The 25,068-nt window shown below is 40.2% G+C and overlaps 1 protein-coding gene across 1 annotated transcript in view; it reads left to right on the top strand.

Moving 5' to 3' along the window:
• Window positions 1-25,068, top strand: part of VWA8 (von Willebrand factor A domain containing 8) — a 368,307-nt gene that overhangs the window by 306,768 nt on the left and 36,471 nt on the right. Inside the window, exons 35-37 of the mRNA XM_015559449.1 lie at window positions 13,155-13,263; window positions 16,492-16,648; window positions 22,772-22,880. Of these exons, the coding sequence (XP_015414935.1) occupies window positions 13,155-13,263; window positions 16,492-16,648; window positions 22,772-22,880 (375 nt within the window). The remainder of the gene's footprint in view (window positions 1-13,154; window positions 13,264-16,491; window positions 16,649-22,771; window positions 22,881-25,068) is intronic.

Raw genomic sequence — 25,068 nt, 5'->3', positions numbered from 1 at the left:
CATTCTTCCACCTGCTTTCTCCTAGACATTCAAAGGAAGTACTCTATTTCTCAATTAATGATAAAGGCACTTACAGTGTGAATGCCCTTTGGGGTTAATTATTTAGTATGAATGAATATCATCTATAATTTTTTTATATTAATGATCAAAAAATCCGATCCTTTCCTGTTTTCTGAGAGTGAGGAGGGATTAAAGAGAGCAGTCATTGAGTATTTGAAAGCAAATGTTGCTACCAGCCAAGGAAGAACTGAAGATAAATCGCATACTTGATAGCTTTGTCAGAGATCTACCTATGGCCAAAGGTATTTTTGTCATGCATTGTTGTAGAAGCTGCAGGTTACTTATGAAAACCTGGTGAGGGTCACCTTTTTTTTTTTTAACCAGTTTTCCTCATATGGAAGACCATCATTCCTAGGGACATATTAATATGACTTTCATTGTATCTGTGAAAGAAATTTCTAACCTGTGAGTAATAACCTCAGACAATAATATGTTTTAGGCAGATGTGTTCAGTACCTGGTTATGACCTGTATCACCCTGTGCCGTGACCTGTTCCTCTTTGTCAGTATCCTCCCAGAAGCATAGATTCTATTTTGTGAATCTCTGTACCTTTGTGAATAGTAGATGTATCATAAACGTACTCAGAAATGTGTATATAAGAGAATGAATGAGTGGATGTATCATTTGTCTGCAAATCAAACAAGAAAATCTTAGGCAACTGTAATCAGTAGGATTTCTGTCTGATATTACTGTGACAGCTTTTGATATCAGAAAATTCAAAGTACATCTTGTTAGAAGTCGGATACCCTGCAAAAGGTCAAGATAATAAATCCTTCCCTACTGCTTCTCATTCATCCTTTAATACATCAGTCAGTTAGTTTTCATGCAATTGACTCCAAGCAGCAGAACACCCAACTAACTAGTGTAAACTGTAAGGACATTTGTTACTTGCTTATATGGAAGATCAGAGGTAAGTGACTCCGGGCTGGTTCAGCCGCTCAACAATGGCATCGGGCAGTTGGGCTCCTCTGCCACCTTCTTTCGCTGCCACATGGTCACCAGGTGGAGACTACAGCTTTTGCAGAAACCTCCTGACAGACTTTCCCTTACATCTGAGATCACATGCCTTACCCTGCGCCAATCACTAGCGAAGGGGAATGAGATTGCTGTGCTTAATTCCAGCCAACCATGATTCATCTGACTTCTGTTTGAAAGAAGAAAGAGGGGTGGGTGTTGGGTAGGTAACTAAGAATGACTGCTGAGCCCCACCTAGTCTCTGCTGGAAAATGGGAATCAGCTGTGCTGTCCAGTCATAGCTCCAGGCCTAACTGTTCTTTCAGGATTGTATTCTGGCAATTTACATAATTTTACTGATGGTTCTTAAGAATTATGAGCTTGAGGGGGAGCCTAAAATATATGGGTCTTGCCCAGAATTACAGGGCTTTAGTGAGTCGTGTCCCTTCCCCGCTCTAGCTTCACGTTGCTGTAGTCAGGAACATTTTTATGAGTTATAATTCACAAGGTCCATGTTTTTCCCATTTTAATTCATATGGAAGAGGATAACAATTCTTAGGATTGCAGCATAGTTACCTAATGGTGTCAGGTATGAGAAACACATCCAAGGTCTCAGCATGTACATCAGTTGCATCAGAAGATGTAAGGTTCACAATATTTTGTAATCTGGAGAAAATGTTGGTCCATTTAAGTGAGTAAATACAGTAGTGTGTATTTCAATAATTGGAATGACTTTATTTGAGCTCTTTCTAGGTGAAACCAACCCTCATAGGAAATGCAGTCCAAGTCCTCCACACACACTTGAGAGCACTCGGAAATTTGACCAGGGTTCTATAGCACACGTCTGTCCCCAGGAAACGTGCTTCCTCACATGATAGGCCTTCCCTAGTATCTGTTTCAGTTTCTGAGGACAGTCCTGGTTAGACTGTCTAAGATTTCCTGCCTTGTATCTTTCATGAATCATTGTCACTTCATAAGAGATGCCCTAAAATGGCTTTGAAAACCCCTCAGCAGATGTGCTCCTCCCACCCACCTAGAGAAATAGATTCCTGTGAGAATCCCTGGATTTTATGGTATGTGTTTCTCTGGAATAAATCAGTTTGGGCTGATGGTTTTCAGAATTTGTCAATTTTGAAACATCTCTAGACTCCCATTTGGGGTTAGTGAGGGACTGCCTTGCTGGCAATGTGAGCAATGCCATTTCTCAGCAGATGGCCTGGCAAGTCACACAGAAATTTCATAGCCAGTTCCTGCCCCACTGTTGGCCCACTATAGGTGTCTTTGCAACTGCAAGAGCATGATTCTTTAGGTAACTGAGGTGGGGCAATTTGTGGGGATTTTTCTTTTGCCTTGTGCCAACACTTTTAGTAATGGTTCTTAAAAGACTATCTTCTTACAGCAGAATGACTGGATTGTGTGAAATACCTAAAGGAGATGACTAATTTTTTATGAAAATAAAGATACAAGACACAGAAATTTGCTTTCTATATTTCTTCAGACATTTTTCACTTGGTTTTTAAATGATGTCCCTGAACACGCGCGTGTGCGCGCGCATACACACACACACACACACACACACACACACGTGAGGAATGGTATCCAGAATAGTTATTCCAATGATTCTATCACTGCTCAGACTGTTTTTGAACTTTATCTCTTAGAATTGGCCTGTAGAACAGGCACAACTCTTACGTATAAACTAGCCTCCTTACTGTATAATTGTACCTGGTTTTGACTAAAACACCAGCCTTATCACCTTACTTACCAGATGTGGAGTCGTTTAATCAGTTAGAGCATGGCAGCGCGGGTAGAATGGTATAAATCATTGAGTTCAGCCCCATTTCTTTCTGAAGAAAAAGCTGAGGCCAGAGAAGTTTGACTTGCCAAAGGGTACATACACATAGCAAATTAGCAAATTGTTTTCAGCAGAAATCAACTCCAAGTATCCTTGGGCTGTTTATTAAAAGTAAAATCTATTTGTAAAGAACACGTAATTGCCACCATTAGAGATATTAAAAAAGAATCTTCCATGGACTCTGCAGATCCTTCCAGAAGCAGTCCATAACAATTTTAAGAAATGACTGTACTATTATAATAAATGTAAAGTTTGTACTTTATTTATTATTATAAAGGTATACAAAATAAGCTTATCTTCTTATAAAATATGTATCTCCATATGTAAGCACTATTATGTTTGTTTAAAAATTCAGCTAGACCATAATTATAACATTTACATATATTTCTTTTTAAATTTTATTTATTTATTGGGAGGGTTCTTTTCAACTTGCAATCTTTATTTTTTTCCATTACAGTTTACTTCAATATTATTATGTATTGGTTTCAGGTGTGCAGTATACTGATTAGACAATCATGTCCTTTACAAGGTGTTCCCCCAATATTTCCAATACCCGGCACCATGCATAATTATCACAATATTATTGAATATATTCCCTATGTTGTATTTTATAACCCATGACTATTTTGTAACTACCAATTTGTACTTCTTAATTCCTTCACCTCTTTCATCCAGTCCCCCTAACCCAGGCATGTCAAACTCAAAGGCTAACACGGGCCAAATAAACAAGGTTTAAGTTTATGTGAGCACGCAAAGAACAAAAACTTCAATTTTCATAGAAACATAGGTTTATTTCAAAAAGTATAGATTAAAAAGAAAGAACAAGAGCAATGATAAAATTAATGTTTTCTTCCTGGCACGTGGCATCTCTTCTCTGTTACTGTCTTTCCTACTTTGGGGGAAATCTTGTTCGCAGAGATTACTTTCAAAACTGACCCAAGGTGAATGTCAGTAATTCTGGATCTGACAGGAGACTTATTTCCTTTCATAATTTTAAATAACTGCTCACATCGTTATATGAGCTGGGCCACAAAAATATTTCTTGTGAGCCACATGTGGCCCATGGGCCACGAATTTGACATGCTTGCCCTAACCCCTTGCCCTTTGGCAAACACCAGTCTGCGTTCTGTGCCTATGAGTCTGTTTCAGTTGTATTAGATAGTTTATTTTGTTCTTTAGATTCCACATATAAGTGAAATCATATTATATTTGTCTATCTCTGACTGACTTATTTCACTGAGCACAATACACTAAGTCCATCCATGCTATCATAAATGGTAAGATTTCATTCTTTTTTTATGGCCGATGTAATATGCCACTGTATATATGTACCACAGCTTTTTTTTTATCTGCTCCTTTATTGACAGGCATGTGGGTAGCTTCCATATATTGCTGCAAGGAACATGGGTACATATATTCTTTTTCTTTAATATATATTTTATTGATTTTTTACAGAGAGGAGGGGAGAGGGATAGAGAGTTAGAAACATCAATGAGAGAGAAACATCCATCAGCTGCCTCTTGCACGCCCCTACTGGGGGTGTGCCCACAACCAAGGTACATGCCCTTGACTGGAATTGAACCTGGGACCCTTGAGTCCACAGGCTGATGCTCTATCCGCTGAGCCAAACCGGTTAGGGCTACATATATTCTTTTGAATTAGCATTTTAGGTTTCTTCGGATAAATACCCAGAAGTGAGATTGCTGAGTCATGAGGCAACACTTTGTTTAATTGTTTGAGAAAACATCATGCTGTTTTCCATGGTGTTTTCCATACACCAATCTGCATTCCTACCAACAGTACATGAGGGTTCCCTTTTCTCCACATCCTCACTAATACTTGTTTATTGATTTATTGATGATAGCCATTCTGACAGGTGTGAGATGATATCTCATTGTGGTTTTAATTTTCATTTCTCTGACATTAATGATGTTGAGCATCTATTCATATGTCTATTGGCCATCTGTATCTCCTCTTACAGATATGTCTGTTCAGGTGCTCTGCCCATTTTTTTATCGAATTGTTTTGTTTTGGTATTATATAGTTTGAGTTCTTTATAAATTTTGGATAATCTCATCAGATATATCATTGGAAAATACTTTCTTCCATACAGTAGGTTGTCCTTTTTGTTTTGTTGATGATTTACATTGCTGTGCAAAACTTCTCAGTTTGATGTAGTCCCACTTATTTACTTTTTTCTTTTGTCCATTGCTTGAAGAGATATATCAGAAAAAAAATTGTTAAGAGAAATCTTAAGATATTTTACTGCCTACGTTTTCTTCTAGGAGTTTTGTGGTTTTAAGACTTATATTTAAATATTTAATCTATTTTTTAGTTTATTCTTATATATGGTGTAAGGAGGTGGTCTAGTTTTATCTTTTGCAAGTATCTGTCCAATTTTTCGAACACCATTTATTGAATAGACTATCTTTTCCCCATTGTATGTTCTTGCCTCATTTGTCATTTATTAATTGACTGTGCAGACAAGGTTTTAATTCTGGGCTCTTTATTCTTTTCCATTATCTATATGTCTGCTTCTATGTCAGTACCATGCTGTTTTAACTATTATGGCCTTGTAGTATAGTTTGATATCAGGTAACATAATACTTTCAACTTTGTTGTTGTTGTTTTACCCTCAAGATTGCTAAGGCTCTTCCAAGTCTTTTGAGGTTCAATATGAATTTTTCATTTATTTGTTCTAGTTCTGTGAAATACACCATTGATATTTTGATAAGAATTGTTTTGACTCTATGGATTGCTTTGAGTTATATAGACATTTTAATAATGTTAATTCATTCTATCCAGGAACATGGCATACACTTCCATTTATCTGTATCTTATCAAATTATTGTCTTTGGTATCTTATAATTTTCCAAGTAAAGGTCTTTTACCTCCTTGGTTAAATTTATTCCTAGGTATTTTTTATGCAATTGTAAATGTGATTGTTTTCTTAGTTTCCCTTCCTGAGAGTTCATTATTGGCATAGAAATACAACAAGTTTCTGAATATTTATTTTGTGCCCTGCTACTTTACTGAATTTATTCATCAGTTCTAGCTTTTTGGTGGAATCTTTAGGGTTCTTTATACTCAGTATCAATATTATCTGCAAATAATGAGAGTTTTTCTTCCTCCTTTCCAATATGGATGCCTTTTATTTCTTCTTGTCTGATTGCTGTGGCTAGGACTTTCAGAACTATATTGAATAACAGTGGTGAAAGCAGATATCCCTGTCTTGTTTCTATTCTTAGATGAAATGGTTTTAGTCTTTGCCCATTGAGTATGATGCTGGCTGTAGGTGTGTCATATATGGCCTTTATTATCTTGAGTTATGATCCCTCTATTCCCACTTTGCTGGGAGTTCTTATCAAAAATGGGTGTTGGATTTTGTTTAATGCTTTCTCTGCATCTTTTGATATGATAGTGTGATTTTATCTTTCAGATTGTTTCTGTGATGTATTATATCTATAGATTTGTGAGTATGTAACCAGTGTAGCATCCCTGGAATAAATCCCACTTGGTCATGGTATATGACCTTTTTAATATATTGCTGGATCTGTTTTGCTAATATTTTATTGAGGGTTTTAGCATCTGTGTTCATCAGGGATATTGGCCTGTAATTATCTTTCTTTGTCATGTCTTTATATGGAATTAGGATAATGTTGGCCTTATAAAAAGAGCTTGGAAGTGTTCCTTCCTCTTGGATTTTTTTGGACCAGTTTGAGAATAGTGTTAGTTTTTCTTTGAATGTTGTTCCTGTGAAGCCATCTGGACCAAGGGTTTTGTTTCCTGGGAGGTTTTCTATTACTGCTCCAATTTCATTAGTTGTTATCATTCTATTCAGGTTTTCTGATTTCTACTGATTTCATTTTGGAAGATTGTATTTTTCTAGGAATTTGTCCATTTTTTCCAGATTGTCCAGTTTGTTGGCATGCTGTTGTTCATAATATTTGCTTATAATCCTTTGTATTTCTGTTATGTCAGTTGTTATTTCACCTCTCTCATTTCTGATTTTATTTATTTGCATCCTTATTTGCATCTTGTTTCTTGATGAGTTTGGCTAAAGATTCATCAACTGTTGTATAAGAGTGGTGAAAACAGACATTCCTGTCTTGTTCCTGTTCTTAGGTGAAATGGTTTTAGTCTTTGCCCATTGAGTATGATGCTGGCTGTAGGTGTGTCATATATGGCCTTTATTATCTTGAGTTATGATCCCTCTATTCCCACTTTGCTGGGAGTTCTTATCAAAAATGGGTGTTGGATTTTGTTTAATGCTTTCTCTGCATCTTTTGATATGATAGTGTGATTTTATCTTTCAATTTGTTTCTGTGATGTATTATATCTATAGATTTGTGATTGTATTTTTTTTAGTTTTATGTCATGGATTTCTACTCCAATCTTTATTATTTCTAGTTACTTTGGTCTTTTCTTGTTGTTCTCTTTCTAATTCTTTAAATTGTAGGATTAGATAGTTTATAAAAAATAATTTATTGTTTTTAGAAGTAAGCCTATAGTGGTATGAACTTCCCTCTCAGGAGTGCTTTCACTGTGTCCCATAGATTAGAGGTTGTTGTATGTTCACTTTCATTTGTTTCTAGAAAGTTTTTTATTTCTTTCTTAATTTCATTGGTAACCCATTCATTGTTTAATAACATGTTATTTAGCCTCTGTGTGTTTGAATGTTTTTGGAGTGTTTTTATAGTAGTTGGTTTCTAATTTCATGCCATTGTGCTCTGAGAAGATGCTTGATATGATTTCAGTCTTCTTGAACTGGTAGAGACTTGTTTTCATACTCTAACATGTGGTCTATCTTTGAGAATGTCTTATGTGCACTTGAGAAGAATATATATTCTGCCTCTTTGGGATGAAATGTTCTGGAAATTTTAATTAAATCTAGCTGATCTAGTGTGTCATTTAGAGTCACTGTTTCCTTGTTGATTTTTTTGTCTGAAAGATCTATCCACTGAAGTCAGTGGGGTGTTAAGGTCCCCTATTATGACTGTATTGCTGTCAATATCTTCCTTTTATGTCCATCAGGGTTCTCTTTATATATTTAGGTGCTCCTATATTGGATGCATAAATGTTTATAAGGGTTATATTCTCTTGTTGGGTTGACCCTTTTATCATTATGTCATATTCTTCTCTGTCTGTTATTATAGCCTTTGTTTTAAAGTATATTTTGTCTGATATAAGTATTGATACCTCTGCTTTTTTTATTTCCATTTGCATGAAATATCTCTTTCCATCTTTTCAGTTTAAGTCTGTGTGTTTCTTTCATTCTGAGATGGGTCTCTTGTAGACAGCATCTATGTGGGTTTTGTTTTCTTATTCGTTCAGCTACTCTATGTCTTTTGATTGGAGCATTTAAGCCATTTACATTTAAAGTGGTTATTGATAGGTACATGTATATACCCATTTTATTCTTTATATTTATACTCATCCCCCCCCCCCTTTCTTCTTCTTAAAGAAGATCCTTTAACATTTCTTGTAATACTGGGCTCCATTAGCTTGATCTTGTCTGAGAAGCTCTTTATTTCACCTTTAATTTTAAATGATAAACTTGCTCGGAAGAGTAGCCTTGGTTGTAGGTCCTTGCTTTTCACTTTGAACTTTTTGTGCCAATCCTTTCTGGTCTGAAATGTTTCTGTTGAGAAATTAACTGACAGTCTTATAAGAGCTCCCTTGTGGTAACTGTCTTTCTCTTGCTGCTTTTAAGATTCTCTCTTTGCCTTTGAACTTTGGCATTTTAATCATGATGTATCTTGGTGTGTGCCTCTTTGAGTTCATCTTGTTTGGGTCTTATGTGGTAGAAGTCTTGTGGGGCTCAGTAGCACAGTCTCCCTGATCACCTGAACTGGACATGTATATCTCTTCTTTCACAGGAAGTTTACAGCCATTGTTTCTTCAAATAGTTCTTGATCACTTGCTCTCTCACTTCTCCTTCTGGTATCCCTATGATGCAGATATTGTAACACTTGATGTCCCCGAGGTCCCTTATACCAGTGGTCGGCAAACTCATTAGTCAGTAGAGCCAAATATCAACAGTACAACGATTGAAATTTCTTTTAAAAGCCAAATTTTTTAAACTTAAACTATATACGTAGGTATATTGTTATTAACTTAATTAGGGTACTCCTAAGCTGGCCTTTGCTAAAAACGTCCTCAATCTGATTGAGGTACATTTGCTGAGGTCGACCCCTTCCAACTCTCCCTTTTACACTCATCTTCTATACTTGTTTCGTTCAGTGGTCGGCAAACTCATTAGTCAACAGAGCCAAATATCAACAGTACTTCTTCTGTTGTAGACTCGCCCAGGCTGAAAACCGACTTCTGCGCATGGGCCACGAAGTTTCAATCTCACTGTATGTGAGCGCCCGCACATGGTATTTTGTGGAAGAGCCACACTTAAGGGGCCAAAGAGCCGCATGTGGTTTGTGACCCGCAGTTTGCTGACTACTGCCTTAGACTGTCCTCATTTTTTGAAAATTCTTTTTTTTCCTGCTGTGATTGTTTATTTTTTTACTCCCCTGTCTTCCAAATTGCTGATTTGATCCTTTGCTTCATCTAACCTGATATTTATTCCTTCTTGATTATTCTTCATTTCAGATATTGTATTCATAATTTCTATTTTTTTATGGCTCTTATGTCCTATTTTATGCTTGCTGTCTCTTTGTTGAAATTTTCACTAAGTTCCTTGAGTGTCTTTATAACCATTCTTTTAAACTCTGTATCAGGTAGATTGCTTCCCTCCATTTTACTTAGTTCTTTTTCTGGGAATTTCTTGTGTTCTTTCATTTGGAGCATGTTTCTTTGTCTCCCCATTTTGGCTGCTTCTCTGTATTTGTTTCTGTGTATTAGGTCGATCTTCAATTCTGCCAGTCTTGGTATGGTTGCCTTATGTGGTAGAAGTCTTGTGGGGCTCAGTAGCACAGTCTCCCTAATCACCAGAACTAAGTGCTTCAGGAATGTCCAGCATGTGGGTTATGTGAGCCCTCATGTTGTACTTGAGTCTTAATTGCTGTTAATTCATGTGGGATGGGTTGCCTCTCCAGTTGGCTATTAGGATCATCCCCCACCTCAATGTGTGAGCTGCTGTGAGGCAGCTGACCACACAAAGAGGAATTTGCTTCAACAGGGTCTGGTGCCTACTGAGATCTTTTTTTGGATGTGGTGCTTGTAGAGCTACTTGGATTGTGCTCTGATGTGATCTGAATCCCACCCTGAGAAGGCCGCCAGTGCAGGTCAATGTTAGGTGCTGCCTATGACAAGCCCTGAGCTACCTATTTGGGGCTACAAAGCAATCCATAGTTTGTGGCTGCCTCTGTTGGGCCTGGGTGTGTGTGGAAGGGACCAAGCTGAGCACCAAGGCTGACTTCCACCAGCATCAAGCCTGGGGGCAGGTCAGCAAGAGATCCAAGGCTGCCTAAGGTCAATCTCTGCCTCCTAGCTGCCTGTTAAACTCAGTCACTGAAAGAAGCTTTGGTGGTAAGCAAGTTGCATGAGGTAGGTTCTCAGTGAGTCACCAGGGAGGGATGAGTGGTATTCCCCAGACTGATATAGCGTCAAATCTGGAGCCAGTGCTAGGTCTGAGGCTACTCATCAACAGTCTGAGGGTTCATTAAGGTCAGCTGCCATCCACCAGGTACCCTCAGACCATTGTGGTGAGATGGGGTGTCAAGGAGTCATCAAGGTTTATTAGAGGCCAACAGAGTTCATCAGCAACCCAAGCAACCCAAGATTTGGTTGTGTGAAGGGAGGGCTCTGTACAGGAACAGTGGCTATGGTCGGGCGTGGGAAGGAAAATGGCCCCTGCCCAACTCAGTTTTTCCTGTAGTCTGCCTTGACCTCCTGGAAATCCTTCTGCACTGTGGGACCAGGTTGGCCACAGCACACTGACAGTGTTATAGAGTGCAAGGCAGGGCAGGGCCACCAATAGTTGGGAGGATAGAGGTAGTGGTTCTCTCAAAGTGGGCTAGTGGATCTGAGGGTGTGGGGGCGGGGGAATACTGCTGCTCTGGCAGTGGGAGGAGGGGATAGATTTCTTAAATTAGCAACAATATAACTATCCCACTTTTGAATTGTTTCTTGTTTTTCTAATTTCTCATGAAGAACATCTACAAGATGTTACCAAAATCTCTAAATAGTATCTCCAGGGCTGAGACAAGCTTGTCCTTATGCTTTGCTGTCCAATGAGATAGCCACTAGCCATGTGTGAGTATTTAAAATTAAATTTTACTTAATTAAATACAATTTAAATTTCAGGTCCTCAAATACTCAGTAACTACTATATTAGATCCTATGGGTGTAAACATGGACATCAACACAGAAAACGTTATTGGTTAGTGCTGGTTTAGAATTATTGTAGTCAGTGTACAAATTTTAATTTATTACTTATTACATTACCTATGGACAAGTTGGAAAATGGTGGCAAGTTTTGGGGAAAGCATTTTAAATGTTTATTTGTTCTCTAAATGTTACTAACTACTGTGCATAGTTTAATTTTTTAAAAGAAGAAAAAATTATGTTCACCCATTTTTAGAGCATGATTATGTGTGTGGAATTCATATCAATTGTCATGTCCTGGCTGGTAAATTTTCTTAAAGTATGCTGAGGTTATGGCAAAAATTCTGTTAATGCTGCCAAAGCTATTGGCAGAAAGATCCAGTTAATTGAAATCTCTTTACAATGTCATAACATTTGAAATGAACTCATCTGGATATAAGACAATGGAAGTTACATTGAATTCATTCTTTATAGCCATTTTATTTGTGAAGGCCTTAAATTACCTACATGCCTTCATTAATCTTAACATCCAGAATGAAAGTCCTAACAATGACTGGGTCACCTATAAAGACTGCTCTGGCCTCATACTCCAGGTCCATTTGCAACCTCTCCTGCCTCACTGTAAACAGTTTGAGGGCAGACCAATCCTCCCTGGCTTTTATGGACCCCACTAGAGGACTGGTGCATGAAATTCGTGCATGGAGGCAGGGGGGCATCCCTCAACCAAGCCTGCACCCTCTCCAATCCAGGACCACTCGGGGAACATCCCTCTTATAATCTGGACTGCTGGCTCCTAACCACTCACCTGCCTGCCTGCCTGGTTGCCCCTAACCGCCTCTGCCTGCCAGCCTGATTGCCCTTAACTGCCTCTGCCTGCCTGTCTGATCACCCCCTAACTGCTCCCCTGCTGGCCTGAGCACCCCCTAACTGCTCCCCTGCCAGCCTGATCGCCCCTAACTGCTCTCCCCTTCTGGCCTGATTGTCCCCAACTGCTCTCCCCTGCCGGCCTGATTGTCTCTAACCTCCTCTGCCTTGGCCCCCGCCACCATGGCTTTGTCCGGAAGGATGTCCAGAAGATGTTCGGTCTAAATAGCATATTACCCCTTTATTAGTATAGATGGTACTTTGCATGATGTCCTGCCAGTACGTTTTTCTGTGAGTCTTATTTGAACAAATAAATGAACATCTGATCAGGTCTGCCCTGAAAATCATTGTATTTGGGAACAGGCTAATAGGGTACATGAAATGTAACTGCTTCAATTCATTTAATTGTGGAGTAATATCTCCTGAACTGCCCACAGGATTGGAATTCCTGTGTGGTTATCAGTCCTTTTGGTAAATCTGTGCTGAATGAAATTAGGGACTAAGAAGCCACAGGCTCTCACAGTGGAAGGCTAAGGTGCTACGTATTCTGTTTGAATTGTAGGAATAGTAAATCCAATTTTAAAATTGAGATGAATTAGGAAAAGTACAAAATACCATAATAAAATTAGAGTGGGTCCAGAAAATAAATAAACTGTTTTTAGTGTCTGTGTATACAGCCTATATCACTGAAGCACAATAGATGACATTTTCTTGGGTATTTTCTGTTTATTTTATATGAAATGACATTTTCCAGAGAATGAGATTTCTTTAGAAATTAAATAGGTTAATGTATATCTGTTGTGACTCAGCAGGAGTAGGTAGGCAGTGGTCCTTCTAAACCTCTGGGAGAGAGGCTGTCTGGTGAGACCATTTTCCCTGCTTCTGGTAGATCTTGTTCCTTGTGTAAATGCTTTTCTTAAAAAAAAAAAAAAAATTTTTTTTTTTCAATTTGTCTCCTTCCCAACACAATGGAGGTTAAATCTGATGAGATTTTTGCCAGATAATAACAGTATCTTTTGTGCCTTATGGCCTTAGGTTATGGGATACCTTAAGGACTTGGGGAAAACGAATTCTTCTATCTGCCCTGCAGTTTTGGTGTTGGTCATGGGATAGTGATAAGATCTCAATTCTTCATTTTTAGGTTACAATCAACAGAGATAGTGGTGAAGATGTGAGTTCTCCCAAACATGGGAAGGAAGACCCTGACAACATGCCCCACGTGGGCGGCAATACGTGGGCTGGCGGAACAGGTTGGTGGCACTGGCATCCCCTTGGGTCTGGTTTCCTGAGACTTCACAAGCCCACGTAGACAGTGCAGCACTCCTAGGGAGGCTTGGGGACCAGCGCCTCTCCTGTCTCCCATTAGCCAGTGGGATCGTAACCTTGCCCTGTGTCCCAACCCAGCATTAAAACATGGAAAAACCCTGCCATTTGGAGTCCCACAGACTCTGCCACGCTATGACCTGAGGCCATTTGGACCCAGAGCTGCTTCATCAGTAAAAGGGGGGAAATATTAACTGCCTCACAAGGTTGTGGTGAGAATTAAATGAGATTATGATTGTAAAGTACTGAGCTCGGGGCCTGGCATGAAGAATGCATTCATTAAAAGCATTAATCCCTTTTTTAAAGTTCCCTGCCCTTGGAATCATGCCAGAAATCTATAATAAATCCTTTCTTGACTAACTGACTTGGAAAAGAAATGGTGCTTCTCTTCCATGTCTCAGAAGTGAGTACGAGGATGCAGGATTTTGAGATAAGAGAGTTGGTTGCAGTTTGAACCGATGGCTGGGGTCCATTCCTTCCTCTTGGCTGCCTGAGGAGAGCATTGTTCCCATGGCTGCTGTCTTCCTCTTTCTTCCCAGACAGCTGGAGCAGACACATCTGCTGGGCCACGGGAATCCAGCCAGACTATGTGCGCACTGTCTGATCTTATCTCGGTCTGAGCAGTGCTGGCAAGGGCTGTGAACTTGGCCTTCCCTTAGGATGGTCTGTGCCTCTTGGCCTTGACAGCCTCAGGAGGAAATGGTTTCTGTGCTGGGACAATGTGCTATCAAGTAGGCCTGTGGACTTGCTGCCTGCTCTGTTTATTCATCAAGCATCCTCTAAAGAAAGGATATTTTTAGAAATGTCCTCTGATCTGGAAATTAGTTCAAACCTGCCATATTGAATCCATATGGAATGCACTGCAGAACGAGCTGGCCAGATGTAGGTTTCCCAGCTGCTAGCTGCTCTGAAGTGGAGGCTCGTACTTGTTATTCAATTTGAATCTACTACCTCACATATTTGTCTGGACTGGAGAGCCTGCTTTTGCTTTACACAGTCTTTTTCAATTTTCAAGGCTCCTTTGCTCCAGATTCTTTTTCTCTCTCTCATTCTTTTCCCTCAGAGTTCTCAAATATTGAACTTACCTCTGACCCAGCAAGTCATTTGATTCCTTTTTTGTCATCAAAGCCCCTCCCTGGCCCATTTTCTACTTCTCTCTGAACTGACTTGGGATATTCACTGTTAGCTTCAAGATTATTTGAAGTCTAGAACCTCCTGCAAGCTTTTCTTATTTGATTAGTACAAATCAAAGGTTCCTGGAAGTGGAGATTATGAAGAACTCTCCCCTCATGCCCTCTCCACCAGTATGACTTACCCGAAGGACCATGTGACTCATGCTGACCATCACTTATACTATCTCCAAACAGTTGTGGGTTCTTTCCTAAAAAAATGATGTCACCTCAGTGCCTAGGAAGTTTTCAGCTATGATTCATGATCCACCCATTCCTAAGGAGAACCTCCTATGTGAAAGGAGTCGGGTCACATAAAAGCTTTTCCTCCTCTGTAGCTCATTGTCATTGTCCAATAACTGGTCCCCTCCGTCTATAGCTATCCATGCGTGAGAGCCAGGAATAACACACATCCAAGAAGGAATTTTCCACCACCAATATCTAAATAAGAAGGAAATAAGATGTGCTTGAACCAAAGGGTAAAATTACTATAACTAATGGGCTGTTCTTATGGTATTTCCCAGAAGGAAATGGCCTACCTGGACTTTGATAAGAAAAGCAGTACATGCTGAGTTCTTGCTTTGACTTACTACACCAATCAAGGCTCCAATGGAGAAAATAAAAATGTGACATAATTTCACCAAACCCTAAAAGCTTTCAAATTTTCCACTTATGAACTTAGAATTGACCTCATTTATGTGACTGGAAGTTACCTAAATGATAATAGTGGGATCAGTCATTTATTATATAGCTCTTACTTTGTGCCAAACACAGTTCTAAGCATTTTAGCCTTATGGCAGTCCCATGAGGTAAATGATATTAGCAACCCCATTTTACAGAAGAAGACACTGGGACACAGAGAAGTAAGGAATGTCCCTCACGGAAACCTCACTAGTGCATAGCGAGGATTCAAACTCAGGCAGTCTGGCTTAACTGTACAATACAATATTATATAATACTAATATACTGTATTATATTATGCTGCCCCTCCAATATTGGATTCTCTTCTGATTTCCCACATTATGTGTGAATGAACCAAAGAAACCGATTACTAATATTTTAATAATTATAAAACTAGGGTAATAAACTAGTAGCCCAGAGACCAAATCTTGGTCAATATATGTATTCTTTAGGTCTATGTAGTTTTTAAACATAATTTGAATTTAAATGTATTTAGACAAAGCAAGTCCTCTAGTTAGCCAAAGTTCTTACCACTTCTTATATTTACCTACCTAGTCTTCTAGGCATTTAATTTATATCTACATGGTAAACAGTCTGGGCAATATTACCTAATGCACACTTACAGGCATGTAAACTGGGTTTGTATTGTAAACTGTTCTAAAGCTGGTAGTGCTTATCTGTTGTGTAGTACTCTAGGCTAGAACTCAAAGTTGGTATAATGATTGGTTTCTAATCTTGGCTAAGCCACTGATATGAAACTGTAAGCAAGTCTCTTAACCTCTCTGTGCATCATTTTTATCATTTGCTAAACATATGAAATGGTTTCTATACCCTAGTTGTCTTTCTTATTTTAAGGAAAAGTAAGGTAACATGAGGGGGAAAAAGTCAAGCTGTTCATTTAATTAATATATACTAAGAATTTTTTATATTCAAAGTCACTCTTGTAAGTGCAGATTTACTGAGATATATAAACTATGACAATCCATCGTATAGTTGGTGAAAAAAGGTTAATGACTAGTGAGTACACAGGAGCATTGGTCCTTGTGAGGCAGAGTCATCAGATGGCATGTCCTGGAATTTGGACTGGGCCTTGAAATGTGAGTAAGATCTGCCTGGCTGAGGAAATGGAGAAGCATCTGGAGCAGGGGTGGGGGCACCCTTTGTTTCCAAAAGAAGGTCATTTGAATATTTAATTAAGAGATGAGTACAGTTAATATGCTTCATGGGACTGCCTGGAATCATGACCTGACTTGATTGGTGGCCTGGATCAGAGAAACAACCTGAGCTTCCATGGCTTCCTTCCAGGGGGAAGAGACACTGCAGGTCTGGGTGGCAAAGGAGGTCCTTACCGGCTGGACGCAGGCCACACAGTGTACCAGGTCTCTGAGGCCGAAAAGGACGCGGTTCCCGAGGAAGTGAAGAGAGCTGCGAGAGAGATGGGCCAGAAAGCGTTTCGGCAGAGGTGAGTGGGCCCGGCCCCTTCAGGGCAGTGCTGGCCGCTGTGGTGAAATGTCATAATGGACCCTGAACCGACCCAGATATGTGTGGATCTCCACCGCATGCGGCCACTTGAACCACAAACAAATCCACAGCTTCCCCCTTCCTAATGGACACAGCCACGTGAGCATAACTCCCCATTCTTTCTACTCAGGCTCTTAAATGTATTGATTACCTATGACTGTGTAGAAGATGGAACTGAGCACATTAGGAAGTAAAACCAAAGATATTTTTCTTAAGAGAAATTAAAGTTCAAATCACTCCGTCCACATCTGTCCTAGGCCACACAGGGATCTTGGGGATGTATGTGGAGCAGGACGATCACACACCCTCACACTCACTCCCTCACACTCACTCCTGTGAGGGCTGCAGCCACGTGCAGAGCACAGGTCAGTGGGCTATTGGGAGTTAGGGCAGGAGCTCAGCCAGGATTGGGACATTTCCAGGAAGGGAAAGCCAAATGGGCAGAAGCACCCGTGAGGTGAGCATAGTGTCCTCTCTGGGTTAAAGGCACCAGCTGGGGGTCTGGAAGCGAAGTTGAAGGGGAGGTCCTGTCGGTGGAGGCCTTAAAATCAGGGCTGAAGAACCTGTGGCTTTCAGACGATCTGGAACCATCTGTGCCATTTGATCAGAACCATCTAAAAAAATGAGAAGAAGCCTCATGATGCTCTTCAGCTAAAAGTGGAAAATGCCAGAGGAACGGCGGTGTCTCTCTCAGGACTGAGGGGACCCGTGGTGGCTTGGGAGGCAGATTCAGGTTGTTGCGCCCAATGAAAGGAGCTGGTTGCCATTCAGAAAAAAGCATGCTCAAGTGTATGTGATCTATGAAGTTCCTCCACGTAGAACACCTGGCATTAGATCACATGCTGTGCTTACATATCCTGCAAGTAAACAGAGCAAAACAATGGGGATAAACAGGCAGGTTCCTCCTGCCACACCCTCAGGAAAGCCTGCAAGCCTTAGGAGCCTCTGTACAGGTGGATAAGGCAAATGTGCTGGCTTTCCTGGTGACTTGAACAGCCATCTATCCTCACCGCCTGAATTTGCTCTTCTGGAGATAGGTGGCTTCCTCTCCCTGCTTCCCAGGGAGGTTGTGAGGACAGATAACTATGTTAGGAATGCAAGCAGTTTAAACTTCTCAAAACAAACAAAAAGTGGGAAAAATACTGTAAGGAAAGGTCTTGTTGGAATTAAGATATTACTGTACATTTCATATAAATGATATCCATTTAGGGAAGGAACCAAACAATTAGATATGCAACATTCTCCCATCCCCTCCCCAAACGAATGAGCTTCTATTGTTGCCACGCTCAGGACCTCACAAGTGAATATCCAGTCTCCATTTCTGAATAAGTGCACAGATGGTTAGATGCTCTGGCACACGAGTAGTTCATGGGGAGGCAGAAAGGCTTTTAGCAAGCACGTGGGCACAAGTATCCAGCCCCTGTTCCGATTCCTATCATGGGGTTAAAGAACCTGATTCTATTAGGGCCATTGCCCCACAGGTGAAAGAGGTCAAGGAGCATCTGTGACAACAACACAACTAAATTTAGAGGATGTAAGAGAGAAAGTGGGAAAGGAGTGAGAAAACCACCCACCTTTACGCAGTGTTGTGGAGAGTCCCTAAGCCCAGGTGAGAGAGAACAGCGTGCAGTGGTTGAGAGACAGGAGGTGGGCAAGGGTATGAGATGGAGAGGAAGAAATAAAAACACATGGGGACCCTGAGAAAGTCAGCGTATAGCAAAATACAGAGGGGAAATACTGTTGCTTTCTACTTTCACACAGTAAATTCTCCCATTTGATGAGTATTCAAGTTAGTGCTGTTAAAGATTTTTCTTTAACTTTTTATTATGGAACTTTCAAACATAAACAAAAGTAGAGAGAAACATACAGGGTGAGGCAAAAGTAGGTTCACATATAATGAACCCCATGGACCAACTTTAAGAAGAGAAGTCTGGCTTTACTCTCAGTGCCCACCCCTGGATTATTTGGAAGCCAATCTAAAGTATTCTATCTTTTCATCATAAATATTTAACAGTATATCTTTGAAAGATAAGGACTCTGAAACATACATACACACACACACACAATACTAGTATGTCTACAAAAAAGTAATTCAAATAGTTTTAAAGCTATTTTGCAGCTGTAGGCATATGCAGAATGAGGTCAAGTCCTCATTTATGCTTTTGTCCCTTTTCTCACAGTTCTTATCACTCTCCCAGTATATCATCAGTTGTGTGAATAGTTGCCTCTCCACTGACTAAGTTCCTTGAGGTCAGAGTATTTTGTTCTATAATATATCCTCAGACCTATGCCCAGAACCTGATGCACAGCAAACACTCATATTTGTAGAATGAATAAAGTGCACCTTCATAGAGGTGATGGTGTCCCCCTTTAATACTTAACTGAGAGTCTGGCTAAAATCAGACAAGACAGACAGAGCTATCCATCAGCCTAGAGGCCCACCATATTCCCTAATACAGCTGATGGGTTCTTGACATCATCAACACAGCATTGAGTTAGCACTCACTTGCATATGGATTTCATCTAGATAGTGGTTCCTATATATCAAAATTTATTAACTCAGGAACAGGAACAGATAACAGAAGTAGAGAAGCATAAGACATGCATGAAGCACAGCATAAATATTAACCAATAAAACATGAATGAAATAGACAGTAAGGTACTTTTACATGCTTAGAAAAACATTTAGGATGGAAATTGTACCAACTACCATTTGCAAAACTAATCAGGCTTACACAGGGAGGTTAGCTTATGGATCTCAGCTTATGTTTGCTTTTCTCATAATTGATCCAAAATTATAGTATTTAAGTCTGACCTACACAAAAAAGTAAAATGAAAACTTAAATTCCCAGACTCTTACATAACAATAAATATACCCTGTAAGAATATGCTGTGCCAACAGAGTGCAGTTAGTCCACATGGATTACTAGGATGGGAAGCAGCTGTGCCCTGCAGTTTTGGTCAGGGGTAAAGTAGCAGAAAGACTTATTTTCAGCGAGTTTTGTGGGCTTGAGAGTATTAGCACTGGGCAGCTTGTCTGATACAGAGCCTAAAATTACCCATTTCCTTTCCCCATTCCTTGCTTCAGTGTTCATCTTTCAGAATTTGTTATCGCTTTTGAATACCTTGTAGGTGATCTTTCTGAAAGCTGACAAAGTCTGGGATATGATTCCAGATTTCTTCAGAATTAAAACAGCATGTGGTATGTTTTGGGTGCAACGTGGTTGTGCCAGAGGTAGCCCTATGTGAGCTAATTCCAATCTCTCTACTAAAACCAACTTCCTGGCTCCTTCCTTGGGGTGTGTGTGTGTGTGTGTGTGTGTGTGTGTGTGTGAATGTGTGCGTGAAATGAGTTTGTGTGTATATGTCTGTAAGTGTATGTGTGAAATGAGTGTGAGTTTGTGTGTGTGTGTGTGTGTGTGTGTGTGTTTAGTGTGTGTGTATATGTCTGTGGCTGTATGTGTGTGCTTAGTGTGAGTGTGTGTGTGTGTGTGTGTGTGTGTGTGTATTTTCCCACTGCTAAGGATAAGCTATGGCTACAATTTTTTTTCTAATCTTTCTTCTTTGGGGAAAAGCATATTGTCCTCTTAGGTATGCAGTGGTAGGTAGCATATCCAGTAATATTCATTGTGCCCAGCTTCTCTCCACCTTGATACTTGAAACATAACATCTAATGAAAATGTACAAAGAGGTTTAAGACATTGCCAAAACTAAATATGAGAAGTGTTGTTAGGAGGTCAAGTCCTATACACATATTTGTTTTTGTTCTTCAGAATAGAGAGTAAATTTAGAAGGGCACCTTGGCATGTCACCTCAGGAAACAAGCATTCAGATATTATTTACCTTTCAGGTATTTCTCTTTTGATAGTGTTTTTTCAAAGTGTTATGTAACAGCTTTTATTGAGTGCCACTGTATGCCAGGCATTGCATTAGGTACTGCAGATTCAGAGAAAAAATAAGACATATTTCTCCTCCCAGAGGAATAGAAGAGAATATCAGAGTGTATCACATGCAGTAAACCTTTTTTATTAAATTTTTGGTTCAGTTAAAAACACACACATATGCATTTGTGTATCCTGTATTTCAGTGTATTAAAGCTTATTTCTTATTGTAGAAAATAAAGTTTGAAAACATCATGACAGATGGAAACAAACATAGCTATTAAAGGCAATAAAGTGTATAGGTTCTATAGCAGATATTTGTGGAAGACAGTGAAGGGGTGTGATCAGGTTACTGGAGAGGTCAAGCAGGATTCCTTAGGAAGTGGCCTTCGAGCTGGGTCTTGAAACCTGAGTTGGCGATAACTAACCCAGCTAGGTGTTAGGGCAGGGATTGCAGATCTTCCCTGTGGCAGTCTAGGCCGAACTTTATGTGATTCTGGTAAGTACTCTGTCTTGCAATGGATGGATTCTCCCCAGAGCTTGGCCTGCCAGGAAGGAACAGAGACCATTCATTCTCACTGCAGCCCAGGGTGAGAAAAATATACTTTAGATAACAGCTTCAGCTACACACCTGGGACCCATACCTCCAACTTTGCACACATGCGCACACACTAATGCAATTACATGCAGCAGTTTAGAAGACGGTGCTGTGTTCTAGTGTCAGCACCCGTTACATTTATAGAAACTTCTAAGAATGTGTAACCAAATTAGTGTATTATGAATATGACACTATAAAAACCTAAGAAAAGCTCTCTCGGTGAATGAACTTCTATGTGTGATTAGTTTAAGATGCTGCATTTTTAATGATTTGGAGTCTTATTTTTATTTTGGTCATTCATTTCAGTTTATCTTGAAAACCTATTATACGCTAGGTACCATGCTAGCCGCCGTACATAGAAAGATGAAAAAGACCCAGCCATTCCCTAAAAGAGCGTAGAGGCTGGTGGGGAGACAGGACAGGTAGTAAGTGCTCTGATAGTGATGGTGTGAAGTAACAATGGCAGACAGACCTGGGGAATCAGAACATCTTCCCAGAGGAGCTGACCATCGATTTGAGTCTTGACGAGTACGAGTATGTGGAAACTAGTAGACAGAGAGGCAGGGAAAGGCTCTAATGTGACAAGGACCTGTGTGGGAGCTCCGGGCACAGGCACGTGATGCTCGGGAAACCTCTCATACGTGGCAGGCCCCAGCAGAGGCAAATGATGAACAACAGTAAAGAGGAGCACTGTACTGGGAGGGAGGGATTTCAAAGCCACAATATTAAAATACAATTATCCTATTAAAAGTACATCAGCAATTTCAGAAAACTCTTTTATTTCCCATAGCAGCACATTAATTACATTCTTTGGGCCTGAACTATTAACTTAGTCAACCAAATATACGTCCTTGGTCTTACAAAGCAACTAGGAGCCTCCACACAAACTGACTCGCTGCCAACATCGAGGCACGTCTTTGGGATATAGCGACAGTGTGAGAGCCAACTGTGCACATTTCTTTCTAACTCAGTGTTAGCGAACTCATTGTTGGCAGCTTGAAACCCATCATGGTATTTACACCACAGAAATGAGCAAATACTACAAAGCATGACTTTCTTTTTTGTCCTGGAGGGCGACGCGTTAACAATTTGCCAGCACGCCACTGGACGTTCTCTTCCTTTTATGCTCCTAGCTGAGACGTCACCCCTTGCCTTTTGCTTTTCTCCTCAAAGGCAGCCTGGAGAAGCCATGACGTGCCTCTCCACTCTGTTCTGTGTCCTTCCCATGAAGTTGAAGTTTGAAGCTGATTAACTTCCGTTATACCAGTGGTTCTCAACCTTCTGGCCCTTTAAATATAGTTCCTCATTTTATGACCCCAACCATAAAATTATTTTCGTTGCTACTTCCTAACTGTAATGTTGCTACTATTATGAATTATAATGTAAATATCTGATATGCAGGATGGTCTTAGGCGGCCCCTGTGAAAGGGTCATTCGACTGCCAAAGGGATCGCGACCCACAGGTTGAGAACCCCTGTGTTATACCCTTTCTGAAGTTTACCTCAGCTCTAGCAGTAAGGAATGGAACTAAAAGACCGATGCACATAATATCAGCTGCTGTCTTTTTTGCCCCCTTTGATTTCAGGCTGAAAGAGATCCAAATGAGTGAATATGATGCCACAACTTACGAAAGGTTCTCAGGTGCTGTCCGAAGGCAGGTGCACTCCCTCCGGATCATCCTGGATAATTTACAGGTAATCTTCCATTTATGGGCCAAGAAAATAATCTGGGCCTAAAGCTGAACTGATCCCAGAACTATTTGAGAAAATTATCCAAACCCTAATCAACCAATCAGGAAAAAATTAATGCCAAAATGTTTGCATAAAGCTGTAGGCCATTCCATGGCTTCTTAGTTGAGTTCTCCAAGGAAAAAGAGTTGATCTCACTTTCCCCTTGTCCAGGAAGCAGTAACTTGACCAGCAACCCCAGAAGACGTCATACATCCTGATTCCCCACATAGAAGACCTGTGTGTACCTCACTTCTACTAGGAATTCACAGATAGAACTCTCTTTCTAGAAATCACCTCACTGTCATTGACTGGAGAGACAGAGGAGCATTTTGGATCATCCACGCTATACTTCTCTATGCCTCCTGGCTTCTCCTTCCCCCGCCTTCCCCTTGCTCCCATATTGCCTACTTTTTTTGCAGTTTGCAAATTGGTTGCCCCAGAACTATTGCTATTTCCCCTAAATATTGCTATTTCAACATGGCTATTTTCCCTAAAAATACCAATTAAGATGCTTCAATATTTCCTAAGCAAAGATATTTGGACATTTCAGGGGAAAGGAGCGGGGTTGGGAGCTTCTCCATGACATGCTTCTCCACTCTACTCTGGAACCTTCTTTGTCCTTTCCATGCAATGTTTGAATTCGCTTACCTTCAGTTATACCCTTTTCCTCTTTGGTTCTTGTTTGTAATTGTTCTTTATGGGGAGGGAGTATTTTTTATTATTTGCTAAGTATTGGAGGTTAGAAGTTCTCTGATGCAGTTTTAATCCACCATCTTAACTCAAAACCCTGGGAAAGCCTCATTTTTTTAAAAAGATCTAAACTGCATCAGGGGATTAGGAAAAATTCTATCATTTCCAAGAGGAAATGAAGAGGAAAGATCTTTATAATTAACTAAATTCCTAATTTCAAACTCTGGGGACTATAAGAATTAAAACATTTGCTCTTTTAAGAAAATCCATATGCATACAGTTATTTAGGATAAAACAGCATAAGGTTTTGTATAAACTGTGTGAAGACATGAACTCTGTATACAATTGAAGGGTTGGATTTTCTTCTATAGTCACCTACGTGACAAGTGCTATTGCTCTGGGCTTGAGGGCAACCGCTAGGTGGGCTCTGAGCCCCAGGGCAAGACAATAGGTAAATAAGCCAAAATGATGAGGGTATTGGGACATGGTGCTTGTTCTAAGACTGAAGAATGAATGTGGTTCATTCATTCATTTCTTAAGTTCCTCATGCACAACAGGCATTGGGGCTAGAAAAATAAAATGTAGGCCCTGCCTTCAAAGAAGGAACTTAAGGAAGACAAATAAGCAAACGTCTTCCTAAATTCTGTAGAGAAGTATGCACACAATGCTGTGGGATGAATAAGGAAAGCCTTCTTGGAGAATGTCATGCTTCAGTTCACTCTTGAAAGATGCTAAGGAATTTCCCAAGTGCTTGAGAGTCGGAACATTCCAGAGAAGGCACAGTGTGTGCGAGTGCAGGTTGTTCAGGGTGACTAAGGAGACATGTGTTAGGTGGGAGGCAATGACAGGGGAGAAGGCTGGTGAAGTCGTGGGGACCAGATTGTGAATAGCCCTGGATGCTGTGAGAACAGGCAAATTACATTGGGTTTTACCAGTGGGTAAATTGGTAAATGGGCCATTAGAGGATTCACAGTATTAGAAAGGGATGCAGGAATACATTTTTGATTGAGGGGATCAGAATCCTCATCTGGTATTAGTAAATGTCTAGATTGGCATTTACTGTGACTTCCTATAGCAGACGGAGAGTTAGCAGTCAGGAAGGACTTCTGCTAAACATACAGGGGTGAGAACCATGTGAGAAAACAGTGTCCAGTTCTGCTTTCAGAGAGATGAAAGAAACCTGGAATGGACTCAAGAAAAAGCAACCAATAAGATTAAATAGGTAGAGAAACTAAGATGGCGGCAGAGATAAACACCGGGAAATTAATGCCGCGCACAACAATTGATTAATACCTCAGAGAAACAATACGGACTTCATCCAGAACCATAGGAAGCCTGGCTGACTGTAAACTCTACAACTAGAAGGAAGGAAAGGCACACTGAGACCCAGAGAAGCTGCAGGAGAGAAGCACAGAGGTACGGGGCTCACCCGGGGCTCGCGCGCGCGGAAAGGGACTGGGAC

The sequence above is a fragment of the Myotis davidii genome, unplaced genomic scaffold (genome assembly GCF_000327345.1).
Source record: "Myotis davidii unplaced genomic scaffold, ASM32734v1 scaffold70, whole genome shotgun sequence".
In the NCBI taxonomy this organism is placed as follows: domain Eukaryota; kingdom Metazoa; phylum Chordata; class Mammalia; order Chiroptera; family Vespertilionidae; genus Myotis; species Myotis davidii.
Note: the sequence above shows the minus strand (reverse complement) of the source record. Positions and strands in the feature narration are given on the sequence as shown.